At 43.5% G+C, this 13,705-nt stretch overlaps 1 protein-coding gene across 2 annotated transcripts in view; it reads left to right on the forward strand.

The window, feature by feature from the left end:
- The window catches only part of ETS1 (ETS proto-oncogene 1, transcription factor), a 282,890-nt gene that overhangs the window by 203,587 nt on the left and 65,598 nt on the right, over nt 1-13,705 (forward strand). For both annotated transcript variants that reach the window (XR_003944020.1, XM_030221497.1), the window contains 2 exons: nt 6,269-6,388; nt 8,515-8,715. Coding sequence is in view for 1 of the 2 variants with exons in the window: in XM_030221497.1 (XP_030077357.1) it covers nt 6,269-6,388; nt 8,515-8,715 (321 nt within the window). In the remaining variant the exon portion in view is untranslated. The remainder of the gene's footprint in view (nt 1-6,268; nt 6,389-8,514; nt 8,716-13,705) is intronic.

Raw genomic sequence — 13,705 nt, forward strand, 5'->3', positions numbered from 1 at the left:
AGCAGTCATTAGAAACTGTGTTTGTTGTCTTCCTTATCTATATAATGCCACCATAGCTAAATGAGCATCATCACCATCATAGAGGTGGGGGGAGAAGGGACCTGCAATTAAGTGTTATGCCTTTTTTTTTTTGTTTGATCATTGATGAAAAGTTTAGGGAACAAGAATTGAAAGAAAAGGGACAGGGTCAAGGTGTCACAGATACGTGAGTATGGGGTGGGATTGGGTCTTAGCGGAGTAGAGTGGGACAAAAGGGTGTAGAGGGCGATGGTGGGGTAGGAAGGTGTTGATGATGCAAAGAAAAAAAATTTGAAGTAGCAAGGGGGAAGAAAGGGGGATAGGGCAGGAAGGAAAGAGTGGGTGCAAAGAGAGGAGGGGAGGGTTGGTGTTTTGATAGGAGTGGAAGGTGTTATGCTGGTGCAACCAAGTAAATAGAATGTTGAGGATTATTGAAAAGGAATGAAGAGCAAAACTGATAATGTTATGCCTCAGTAGTACCATTTTTGTGTGTATTTCTGGTCATCCCATCTCAGAAAGGATATAACAGAGTTGGAAAAGGTTCAAAGAGGGGCAACACCAGGGCTGCCGAGAGGGGGGGGGCAGGGGGGCATAATTCCCCGGGCCCGGGCCTCCAAGAGGGGCCCAGCACCGCAGTCCCCTCCACCTGCCCCCCTCCGTCCACCACTGGGCCGGGCCCCCCTGAATTCAAATCATAGCGCCTCACCTCGACCTCGCTCCGTGTGAAAGAAGCGCAACAGCGGCAGTCGCCTCCCTTTGGGCCTTCCCTCCCTGTGTCCCACCCTCACGCAAGTTACGTCAGACAAGGGCGGGACACAGGGAGGGAAGACCTGAAGGGTGGCGATCTGCAGACTGCTGCTGCTGCGCTTCTTTCACACTGAGCGAGGTCGAGGTGAGACGCTATGATTTGAATTCAGGGGACCCGGCCTGGTGGTGGACGGGGGGGGGGGCGGCGACGATGACAACCTTGGGGGGGGGGAGGTGGGAGCGTGGCCCCAGGGGCGGCCTTCTCCCGGGCCCGGCCCCGTCTCTCGGCGGCCCTGGGCAACACAGATGCTAAAGGAGATGGAACACCTTTCTTTAGAATAAAGGCTAAACAGAATAGGGTTATTCAGCTTGGAAATGACGTATGCAAAATCATGAGTGGATGAGGACAATTAAATAGAGGGATTTTAAAATGTTTATGACACTAAAACTAGGGGACATTCCATGAAGAGGAAAAACCAGCAGAGTGAAAACAATTCATGGAAAGTATTTTTATACAGAGCGTAATTGTATGGTTTTATGGACAAGAGGGCTAACCCATTTTTCGCACCTGAGGTGGTTAGCCCAGTTGTCCATGTGGCCAGCAGAGATAGCCCATTCAGTCATGTGCAAAAGTCTGCAAAGTTTCATTGGCTTTTAGCTTGATCCACTTTATCCGTAGATAAATTATCAGTGTCTTGATGTGCTAGATTCAAAAAGCTGCAACTTAGCAAAATAGAGGGTTAGCCCACGTGCCCATAAGACCATCCAATTAAGCTGTGGAATTTGTTACCAGAAGACCAGGATGATAACATAGGTGGACTGAAAAGAGGTTTGGACAGGTTCCTGGAGGAAAAGTACATGAATCATTAGCCAGATAGACTTGAGGAGAGCCACAGCTAATCCCTGGAAATTATTCGTGAGATGAGATCTGCTGGATGTTTGTGACCCAGACTGGCCATTGGCAGAGAAAGGCTGTTCTGCCTGATGAACTTCAGTCTGATTCAGCTTACATTTTCTCATACATTTAAAGCAGAAACTCCACATTGTACACAGGTGGCCAAATTACACTTCTTGCAAAATTCACCCCATGATGTTAAAACACATTTCTCTTGTAAATTCTGACCTATAAAATCATTTTAAACAGAATTTTTATTCATTTTGGGCTGCAAAAGTAGAGCTTGAAGGGATATCTCCATTAAATTAAATGAGGAGACTCTTCCACTGGTGAAAACTAGATGCCCATTAATTTCTTTGTGGCAACTGCTGACTTCTCAAGTTTGAGCAGGTTGGCACTGTTGACTATGGTCAGTGCTTTTTTTCTAGCAAAAAAAGGTGCCGGTACTCAAATGCCAGGACATCCTTCAGGGATGGGGTGATCACTGAGGGACCCACCGCACAATAGCCAGGACCCCTGCAACCAGTCACAGAATCTATGACAAGGCAGAATTGGTATGTAGAGCCTGAGCTCTTTCATTAAAATTTGGGGTCCATGGGCCAATTTTGACAGAAAATGGAAAAGGTGTCGGTACTCAGTACCCCCAAGTACCCCCTCAGAAAAAGCCCTGACTATATAAAAGCCCAGTCCTCAGGGCACACCTAGTCCCTTCAGATTTTTAGGATATCCACAATGAATATTCATGAGTTAGATTTGTATGCAATTGAGGCAGTGCTTGCAAATCTATCTCCTGCATATTCATTGTGGATAATCTGAAAACCCATTGGGACCAGGTGTGCCCTGAAGACTGGGTTCAAAATGGCTGCTCTAGAGCATCAATGAAAATTGCTTTATTGCAAGAAGTTGTTTTGAAAAGATTACCTTGCTTGTAACTAGTTTTTGTTTTGCACTGATTTTCATGAAATTAGAATGGTCTAGTATTAGGTTTTTTCATGTTTAAGAAGGAAGCTGTTTTGACCTTCAAAAGCAGCGTTTACTAAAAAGTCAAAGGACATCTCCTATGGTATAAACGTTTCTATGTTAAGAAGTGGACCATACTTTTCTGGCCGCCCCTACAATGCTCAGAAGGCACTTTGTAGTGTCAGAGGCATCTCTCACATAATATATTATCTAATTCTAATCCACAAAGCACATTACGGGCAATTGTAAATAGGGCGCTTATAGTTATGTGCCACTTGCATGCATTAATGTACAGGAAAACCGGCACTTATGCAAGTAAGTGGCAGCAAAATGACTGAGCACTGTTCTGTAAGGGAATGTAAGTGGCATGAGGCATAAATGCAAGTGGACTTTCACATGGGCAGAGCATAGGAGGGGCATAGGTGGAGCTGCCACTTAGCTGAGCAACCTACAGAATACAATAAGTTACATGTGCCTTTGCTGCATTTAGGCCCATGAAGTTACATTACATGAGTGAAGGAGTGGCCTAGTGGTTAGAGTGGTGGACTTTGGTCCTGGGGAACTGGGTTTGATTCCCACTGCAGGCACAGGCAGCTCCTTGTGACTCTGGGCAAGTCACTTAACCCTCCATTGCCCCATGTAAGCTGCATTGAGCCTGCCATGAGTGGGAAAGCATGGGGTACAAGTTAAACAAAAAACAAAACATTAGCTCTGTGGGTGATGCTATCCTATATAATAATTCTCACCTCCAACAGGATGTGCCTGGGACCGTGCCTGCCGGAAGTGGTCTGCTAGGCAGGCACGCACTGACCTCAGTGACATCAGTGACAGACAATTTGGCAAAGCAAAACAATCTGAGTGCTGGCCATTAGGACACAGGGTAGATAGGAGAGTTTTAAAAGACTGAAGGAAAAGAAAGTGTTAAACTGGAGAAGGGGTGGGGGAGTTGTGAAGGACTGAAAGACATGCAAATTTGGGACAGGAAAACAATCTCAATACTGGCCATTAGCACACAGGGTACATAGCAGAGTTTTAAAAGACTGAAGGAACCGAGTGTTCGGGGCCGGTGGGGGGGGGGGGGGGGGGGGGGGAAGTTCTGAATGAATGAAAGAAATGAAAATTTACGAGAGGAACACAATCTGAATGTCGGGCATTTGGACACAGGGTAGATAGGACACTTAAAAAAAAATGAAGGACGTGAAAGTGTTACATCTTGGGGGAGGGGTGAGGAGGAAAGCGGTGGGGTATCCTGATACTGGGAGTTAGGGCCACGGGGGTACATAGACTTTTGAAAGCCTTAAGGAACCCAAAGTGTGGAAAGGAGGAGGAGGGGAGGGAACGGGGTGAGGGGCATTAGGAACAGGAGAGGGGGCCCTGCCACACACTCTCATTCTCACACACACACTGTCACACAGACAGTCTCACTCTGTCACACACCCGTACATTCACTCTGGCTCTCTCTCTCAAACATACACACTCCCAGGAAAACCTTGCTAGCGCCCGTTTCATTCATTCCAGAAACGGGCCTTTTTTACTAGTATTCTATAATGAAATCTGGGTACCTAGATGTTGTTATAGAATAGACTGCCACTCTGCGGTGTCAGGATATCTAAGATGAGGTGCCCACTTATGGAATTACTACCACTGAACATTAAGAAACATTAGTGTTTTAGTAAACTGATCCTCCTTGCTCTCATCATAAGGAGTGGGACACTTCCTGTATTTTACTCTGTCGGGTTGAAAGAATGTCTGTGCCTAATAGTTCTGTACGTAGGCCTGGATTCGGTAAATGATGCCCAAATTTGGGCACCGGAAAACTACTACTACTACTTATCATTTCTAAAGCGCTACTAGACGTACGCAGCACTGTACACTTGAACATGAAGAGACAGTCCCTGCTCGACAGAGCTTACAATCTAATTAGGACAGACAAACAGGACAAACAAGAGATAAGGGAATATTAAAGTGAGGATGATAAAATAAGGGTTCTGAACAAGTGAATAAGGGTTAGGAGTTAAAAGCAGCATCAAAAAGGTGGGCTTTTAGCTTAGATTTGAAGACGGCCAGAGATGGACCTTGACGTACCGGCTCAGGAAGTCTATTCCAGGTATATGGTGCAGCAAGATAAAAGGAACGGAGTCTGGAGTTAGCAGTGGAGGAGAAGGGTGCAGATAAGAGAGATTTACCCAGTGAACGGAGTTCCCGGAGAGGAATTTACGGAGAGATGAGAGTGGAGAGACACTGAGGAGCTGCAGAGTGAATGCACTTATAGGTCAACAAGAGGAGTTTGAACTGTATGTGGATATGGATAGGAAGCCAGTGAAGTGACTTGAGGAGAGGGCTAATATGAGCATAACGACACTGGCGGAATATTAGTCGTGCAGCAGAATTTTGAACAGATTGAAGAGGAGAGAGATGGCTAAGTGGGAGACCTGTGAGAAGCAAGTTGCAATAGTCTACGCGAGAGGTGATGAGAGTGTGGATGAGGGTTCTGGTAGTGTGCTCAGAAAGGAAAGGGCAAATTTTGCTGGTATTATAGAGAAAGAAACGACAGGTTTTAGCAGTCTGGTGAATATGTGCAGAGAAGGAGAGGGAGGAGTCGAAGATGACCCCAAGGTTACGAGCTGATGAGACAGGAAGGATGAGATTGTTATCCACAGAAATAGAGAATGGAGGAGGAGGAGAGGTTGGTTTAGGGGGAAAGATGAGAAGCTCAGTCTTGGTCATGTTTAGTTTCAGATGGCACAGAGCTCTATACGATAAAGGGTGCCAGTATTTATGTCACCTGAAACCTGGTGTAAATGTCTGAACCCAAAGCTTGGCATTTGGGCACGGAAATGGCGCTATTCTACTATAACTTCACATGCACTTTTTTGAAATGCCTTGCCCCTAGCCAACCCCCCCCCCTTCAAGTTGTATGCTAGAGGATTTAGGTGCACAAGGTTATAGAATAGTACCCAGAAAGATGTGAATGCAGATTTTTTTAATATTCCCAATTAATTGCAATAATTAATATCAATTTATTGCAGTTAATTAGCTCATAAGCCAATTAATTTGCATGTGCATCATCGATTGGCGCCAATTTTGACACCATATATAGAATCTGGGGGAAACTTCCAGACTGGTCCCTCCAGATGAAGTGTTCCATGCATCTTTCTGCAGGGTTGCCATTTTTGTTTATATTTTAATATTCCATTTTATGATTTTTGTATAAATCTGCCTGGGCTTTTCTATAATCATCTGCTTGAAGTTTGTCTCCCGCTGTATCTTCAGCGTGCATTAATCAAGCTCAAATAGTGTTCGAAAACAGTGGTTTTCAACCCAGCCCTCAGGGACCACCTCAGGTTTTCAGGATATCCACAATGAATATGCATGAGAGAGATTTGCATACCAAGAAGGCAGTGCATGCAAACCTATCTCATGCATATTCATTTTGGATATCCTGAAAACCCAACTGGTCAGGTGGTCCCAGAGGATTGGGTTGAAAACCCCTGTTCTTAAGGTATAAAGTAAGTAGAAGTTAATGGGCTTAGTTAAGTGGTACATCACATGACCTTGGATTTCTCTTTCATGACATTAAGGTGTAGGCTGGATGAATAATGCAGGGCTCGGTTCTAATGTTTCCATCTCTCTCTCTTTTTCTTTTAGACATGGAGTGTGCTGATGTACCGCTCTTAACGCCCAGCAGCAAAGAGATGATGTCACAGGCGTTGAAGGAAACATTTAGTGGTTTCACCAAAGAGCAGCAGCGGCTGGGGATCCCTATAGGTAATATATGAGGATATAGCATGACAGAGGTAGTGTAGAGATGGAGAAAGTAATAAAGGGAAGCTATTTGCTGAGATGTGATCCTCAGGTTTATTGTATTAGATGTAGCTGGTGCTCAACTAACCTAACTAACACAGTTAAGATGGAATGTCATCGCGCATAGGCTTGTCATTTTGTTTTTGACTACTTGTACCTTGTAATGGATATAGAATGAAATTTTACTGTGAAACTAATTTTGAAGAAGTTACCAAGCATCACTCTCTCTCCCTGTGAAATAAATGTGCTGTCGCATACACCCGGATTCTATATAGCGTGACCGAAATTGTGCATGCAAATCCGGTTTTATTCTGGATTTGCATGCGCAATTGAATTACTTAAAAAGCCAATCAGCGCCGATAATTGCCACTTAAGCAATGATTGATACTAATTGGCATTAATTAGAATTTACGTGCACAACTTGCTAGGCGTATTCTGTGAAGTGGTGCACGTAAATTCCAATGCGGGCTGCCAAAAAGCTGGTTATAGTCATGGGCAGGTCGTGGCATTCTGAAAATTTACACACGATTATAGAATACACCTTTTTCACGCCTAACTTAGGTGCCGGTATTTACACCAAGCTTTACTTGGTGTAAATGGATGTACCAAGAGTTAGGTGCAGTCATGGCCTCCATGTGTATTCTATAAACCGCGCCTAAATGTAGGAAGGATTTATAGAATACTCCTAGGCGGAAATGTTTTCAGCGCCGATTTTACAGGCGCCATATATAGAATCTAGTACATATTGTAGTAGTTCTATGTAGATAACAGAAAAAGACCTACTGGCCCATCCATTCTGCCTCATACTCCTTTAATGCAAAGAATTTATCTCAACCATAGGGCATGACCAATTGTTAAAACTCCACTTTAGATATTTGTACAGGCTTAAAAAAATTGTGGCCTCCTTTTACAAAGCGGTGCTACCGATTAGCATATACTGAATGTGAAGAAGCCCATAGGAATTGAATGGGCTTCTTTGCATTTAGCACACTGCTAATTGATAGGGCTCCTTTTGCAAAGGATGCTATCTGTTTTTCAAATAAATTGGGGTTTTCTAGAATTTTTTTTTCTAACTTCATTTCAGTCATTCCTTTTAATTAAAAAAAAAAAAATCAAGGATCAGTTTTATTTGGTGATACTTATACAGGTAGGAGTGGGTGGCCAAGAGGCGGAGCCAGAAGCTAACACAGTAAATGATGTCAGAGAAATATCAAAGTACCAGGGCCGCCGAGAAGGGGGGGGGGGGCAGGGGGTAAAATTCCCCGGGCCTGGCGCAGTCAAGCTTCTTCCTGCCTGCTTCTGGGAAGCGTCTGTCTTCTCTCAAGGAGGTTGGTCTCTCTCCTGCTCTTGCTGCGTGTGGCAGGTGTGGTCGTGGCAGCAGCCCGAGTGCGGTGGGGGGTGGGGGGGGAGTTTCAGTGGTTGGTCCTGCCCCGGGCCCGACTGGTTCTCTCAGCGGCCCTGCAAAGTACCTTATTTGGATAGTTATCTGGGTCCCGACACTGAATATTGCTGGTCCTCTGAAAACGTCTGGCACTGCCTGACACTGGAATAACAAAGTCTAAATTTTAATGTCTCAATCAGCGTTTGAAGTCAATGCTAATTCAGTATTTAAATTAAAGCTGTACTGAATAGTATATTTTACTATTTGGACAAATACAAATAATGGGGATTGATCTTTAACATAACAATAAAAGAAGCAACGTGAAATCGGAGATCAAGTGTTTGTTTCAGTAGGATTTGGCACAGTAGAGCCCGAGATTATTCGTATTCGAATTTAAATCACTATTCGGCCAAATACAAATAATGTATTCGGGGCCAAATCAAATACGAATTTTCAATATCTGGGGTTTTATGTGTAAACACACCACAGTGGAGATGGCAGCAAAATGCTGAGTTCCCCCGGCTGAATATTGACCCCTGTGTGTTTGGTCGTCTGGTGGTCTTCGTGTAATTCCCTTTTTCAAAGTGACCCATGTGCATTTTGGTCTGGTGTTGGGACTGGGATGAAGAGAAATAGCTGTAAGCCTGGTCAGTATGTATTTGTAATAACTTCTGTATCTCTTCTGCCTCCCCCTCCCACTTTGAAACAGACCCCCGGCTGTGGACGGATACTCACGTGAGGGACTGGGTGATGTGGGCTGTGAATGAGTTCAGCCTTAAGGGAGTAGATTTCCAGAAGTTCTGCATGAGTGGTGCTGCCCTCTGTGCCCTAGGCAAGGACTGCTTCCTGGAGCTGGCCCCGGATTTTGTGGGAGACATTCTTTGGGAACACCTGGAGATCCTGCAGAAAGGTGAGTGTCTGCTTCCCAACCTCCTGGGATAGAACATCCACTGATAATACAGCACTCCGGAAGTGAACCTTAAATCCCTTTAAGTTAAGCTCTGTCCTCTCTGTCTTAACCCATTAGTGCTCAATGTTCCCATAATAAGTGGCCATATGGGAACATTGGGCACTAATGGGTTAAGGAGCACTAGCACTATGCATGAGCACCATAAGCACTTGGAAAGTGTTTCAATCCTTACTGTCTATTTTGCTACTGCTGTTTTGATATGTATAATTTATAAAAGAGTTGGTGTTCAGAGTGATTTAATACCTGGATAACATAAGAGCTCTTACCGCCTTCAAAATAGGTGGTAGTTAGTGCTCCCTCAGTAATTTATGTTAAAAATCATTTTTATTGAAACGCAATCAGCAGCCAAAGAACGAAGGCAAAATAGGAATAGTATCTTCTTAACAATGCTGTCTCCTAACTTTGGGGCCCTTATACTAAGTCGCATAGGTGCCCAACGCGTGCCAATTCGGAACTACCGCCCGACGTCCGTGTGGCCCAGGTGGTAATTTCATTTTTTTTCTGTGCGTCCACTACGTGCGCCGGAAAATATATTTTATTTCTGGTGCACGGCGCTAACCGGGCAGTAAACGACATTGTACGTGCGTTGACGATTACCACCTGATTAATGCGTGAGACTTTACTGCTAAGTGAATGGGTGGCGGTAAGGTCTCAGACCTAAAATGGATGCGTACCAATTTTTCATTTTGCTTCACGTCCATTTTCGCCCCCCCCCCCCCCCACAAAAAGCATTTATTTACAGGCAAACTGAAAAATGGATCTGCATGCGACCAACACACGCACCTACACTAGTGCAGGCCATTTTAGGACCCCTATAATACCCCTAGCCCACCCTATCCCCAGTATTCCCCCAAAACACAGGTTATATAAAGGAGCTTGGACTCTTATAGTTAGCTCCCTGCAGTAGTCTCAGAAAAGATCCAAAATATTCAACTAGGATTATCCCATTATCCCTTCCCCCCATTGCTAAATATCGAACTTAGATGCTAAAAAGCAGCTTACAATGATAATTTATTCAAAAGAAGACTACGTACTTGAGAAGCTAAGATTGCATGTAAGGTTCACAATGGCCACATGCTAATGGCAACATTAGTGCAAGTAACTATAATGATCCAACAAAGATCTGATTCACTACAAAGAAATATAGGTCAACCTCAGTATAACAGTGAATCAAAATTAAAACACTGTCCCCCTTTTTTTTGTTGTGTTTTAGATTGAAGGAGGAAAAAGACCTCATTAAACTGTAGCAAAAGACGTGAAAAGTAGATCACTGAATCAGTGAACTAACGTGCACACAGTTGACAGTAATCATAGGTCAAAAAACCTCCATACTGTAAAAAGTATTTAATGTTCAATTAATCTTCATAACGTGTTTTCAGTGATTACAGTTTGCATGGCACAACTGTTATGAAGATTAATTGAACATTAGACACTTTTCACAATTTACTGAACACTAAGGAAGGTTTGAGTGTTCATTGTTTATGGCACAAGTGTTATGAAGAGTAATTGAACATTAGATACTTTTCACAGTATGGAGGGTTTTTGACCTATGATTACTGTTTTAACTGTGTGCACGTTAGTTCACTGATTCAGTGATCTACTTTTCACGTCTTTTGCCACAGTTATGAGGCTTTTTTTCCTCCTTCAATCTAAAACACACAAAAAAAAGGGGGGAGAGTGTTTTTAATTTTGATTCACTGTTATATTGAGGTTAACATTATTGCAAGGCCATTAATGAAATAAATAGAAAATCATAGTTTTTACAGCTTCAGTAAAAATGGCCTTAGCACAAAGGAAAGACCTGTGCAAGGGTGCTCTAAGGCTTATTCTTACCACATCTTTAGTAAATGTACTCCTGTAGTAATATGATGTGAATTATGGCAGTATTTGTATGCACACCCTTAAGGCTTTATTAGTCCTTGCTCTGTGTGGAAACGCATGCAGATTTGCACATCTGGTATGTCTAAGTATGTGCTGTCACAGCTGTACGTGTCTGAAGCATGACCCACAACCAGATGTGAGCATTCAGTAAAATTACAGTAGACAGAAAGTACTCGGTCTGTAAGTCAATTTGTTCACACAGTTCTGAAATACTGTGGTTTGGGCCCAAAACTTGTGTTTTGCAAATTCTGGAAAGGATGTGGATATGTATGTATATGTAATATATAATATAATCCACAATATCAAAAATAACTGTATGTGCGCAAACTTGATTCAAAAAGCCTTTGGGACTTTCCCTCCTGCTTGAGTGAATGAGTAGCCTATGGTTAGAGCAGAGAGCTAAGAACCAGGTGCATTGGGTTCAAATCTCACTGAGGCTCTCTGTCACCTTGGGCAAGTCACTTAACTTTCATTACCTCAGGTACAAACTTACACTGTGAGCTTGGGACAATGCCTACTAAGGAGGTCTTTTAGTAAAGCTTTGCTTGAATTATCTGCAGCAGGGCCCATTTTATTCCTATGGGTCCTCCTGCAGATAACTTGAGCTAAGCTTTAGTAAAAGACCCCCTAAATCTGTTCACTACTTCAGTAGCTTTCAGTATATAACAAAAGCAAAGGAGCAGGCTTTTTATCTTCCGATCAGCCTAAACATTTTTTAAAAATCACCACCCTGCCCCCTGCGATTTGTTTTGTTTAGTTGGATCCTTGCTGAGGAGCTAAATTTACTAGCTGTACATGGGGGCAGGGTAAGGGAATCTAAATATCCCCTGCTAATTTTCAGCACTAGGTTCCTAATTTAAGTGCCAGGATTTAAGTATTCTGCACTCATGAGCCATATTCCAGCTGTTTCAGTTCTAGGCAGCTAAATTTAATCTCATATTCAGCACAAACCTAGATGCATAAGCTAAACTCATTTTCAGCTGAATGAATTCTCCTGAAACTGGCACAGCTGAAAACCATTCTCTGCATTCGCTGGACAAGGCACTTCTTTGTGAACTTTTTTTGTTTGGAGGAAAAAAAACCCTTTTAAATCACGAAGGGGGTCCTTTTACCAATCTGTGGTAAGCACTAGTAGGTGCTTACTGCAGCTTAAAAGGGTTTACCATGGGGTGTGTGCAGATGTGATGTGGTAAGTTCAGAGGTAGTGCGCAGATACCATGCGGTAAAAAATAATTGTTATTTTTGCCACAAAGGGGGCATGTCTGGGGGATGGAGAGTGAGTATGTTTTCATTAGAAATCAGTTAGGGGCCCTTTTACAAAGTGGCGGTAAGCCCAACACGGGGTTTACTGTTCACTGAAAAGGAAGTACCGCCTGACTGCTGTGGTAACCCGGTAGTAGTTCGCACCCCCAGTGCGCTGTCATATCCGGTGCTACAAAAAATTTGTATTTTTGTAGCGCCGGTGTGTACCTGGCGGTAATCGGGCAGTAGCGCATGCTGCTCGTTTACTGCCAGATTAGCGCGGGAGTCCTTACTGCAACCTCAATGGGTGGCGGTAAGGGCTCCCCCTCCGAAATGGCTGCACGGCAAGTGCTTTGCTTGCCACATGGCCATTTCCTGAAGAAAAGAAATACCTTTTACCTGCTACGGTATAAGGGGGCCTCAGCGTATGCCAAAAATATGCGCAGATGCCAGCACAGGCCTCCTTTTGCCGCAGCTTTGTAAAAGGGGCCCTTAGCGCAGCTACATTTCAGTGTGCTAACTGATTAGCACATGAGCCCCTTACCAAGTACAAAATAGGTGGTGGTAAGGGCTCATGGCCATGTGAATCGCTTGTTTACTCTTTCCAAAAATACAACGACTAGGGGACAAGTAGCAAAGCTACTAAATAGTAAATTTAAAACAAACAGGAGAAAATATTTCTTCATTCAGTGTGTAATTAAACTCTGGAATTCGTTGCTAGAGAATGTGGTAAAAACAGTTAGCTTAGCAGAGTTTAATAAAGGTTGGGATAATTTCCTAAAAGAAAAGTCCATAAGCCATTATTAAGATGGACTTGGGAAAAACGCACTGTTTATTTTCCTTATGAGGTGGGCCTCCTCCAAAGATTGGTCCACCACAAGATAACTGGAGTTTCACTTTTCCTTGCAGTGTTGCCGAAGCGAGAGGTTACCACAGGGTGTAGAATTAACTCCCACAGTTCACATGGGTGCACACTGAATTCAAATATATGCTAAAGAGGCCATTCAGTTTTCCTCTACAATTCACAGAGGGGAAACCGTGCCTTTTAATGGGTGCAGAACATGAGACATTTTGCGCCGGGTGCAGAGTGGCGCAGAAGGGTTGGTCAAGAGGATTTAGTACCAGTTTTGTCTTTTTTTTTTTTTTTTTTTAGCAACCAGAACAAGTGCTTGCAACTTAAAAGACAGATGAGAGGTAGCAGCTCATGTGTATTCGTTCAAACAAAAACAAAAGTGCTAGCACACATCTGCACCTGGTGTTCTGCGTATAAATATCAGCCTCACAAAAATGTTATGTGCAAGAAATTTTTGTGAGGCTAATATATTTATGTGCTGAACATCAGGTGCAGATATGGGCTGGTGCTTTTGTTTTGTTCAGACACGCGCACAGTGAGCTTCTCTCCCTGCAGAACCTGTGTGTGAATATGTCTGTTAGGCTTCCCCCAATTAGCACGCAAGTTCTGAGCCCTCAAAATTACCATCTCATTAGCTTATTTTGTGGTAGAAGTCATGCACTCAACCATCTGCACATGGCTTTCTGCATTAGGCGCTCCGTCCTTCATTTTTGCTAAGGTAGAGTGTAAGTCAGTGCTTCCCAGTGACTCCTTGATTGCGGACAAATAAAATTGGGAGATGCCCCCACCCCTGGAGGTGCAGAATAATGATTCACCTGTGGAAAGCCCATTTGGGGTCCCGACACACAGTTTTGGAAGCTCTGGTATAGGTAAAACTTGCTTCTTCCTCCAGATCTCTCTTCCTTTTTTTTTTTTATCATCGTATTCCGTTTTGGTTTGAGGTGTTAGGAGGAG

This window comes from Microcaecilia unicolor, chromosome 12 (genome assembly GCF_901765095.1).
Source record: "Microcaecilia unicolor chromosome 12, aMicUni1.1, whole genome shotgun sequence".
Classification (NCBI taxonomy): Eukaryota; Metazoa; Chordata; class Amphibia; order Gymnophiona; family Siphonopidae; genus Microcaecilia; species Microcaecilia unicolor.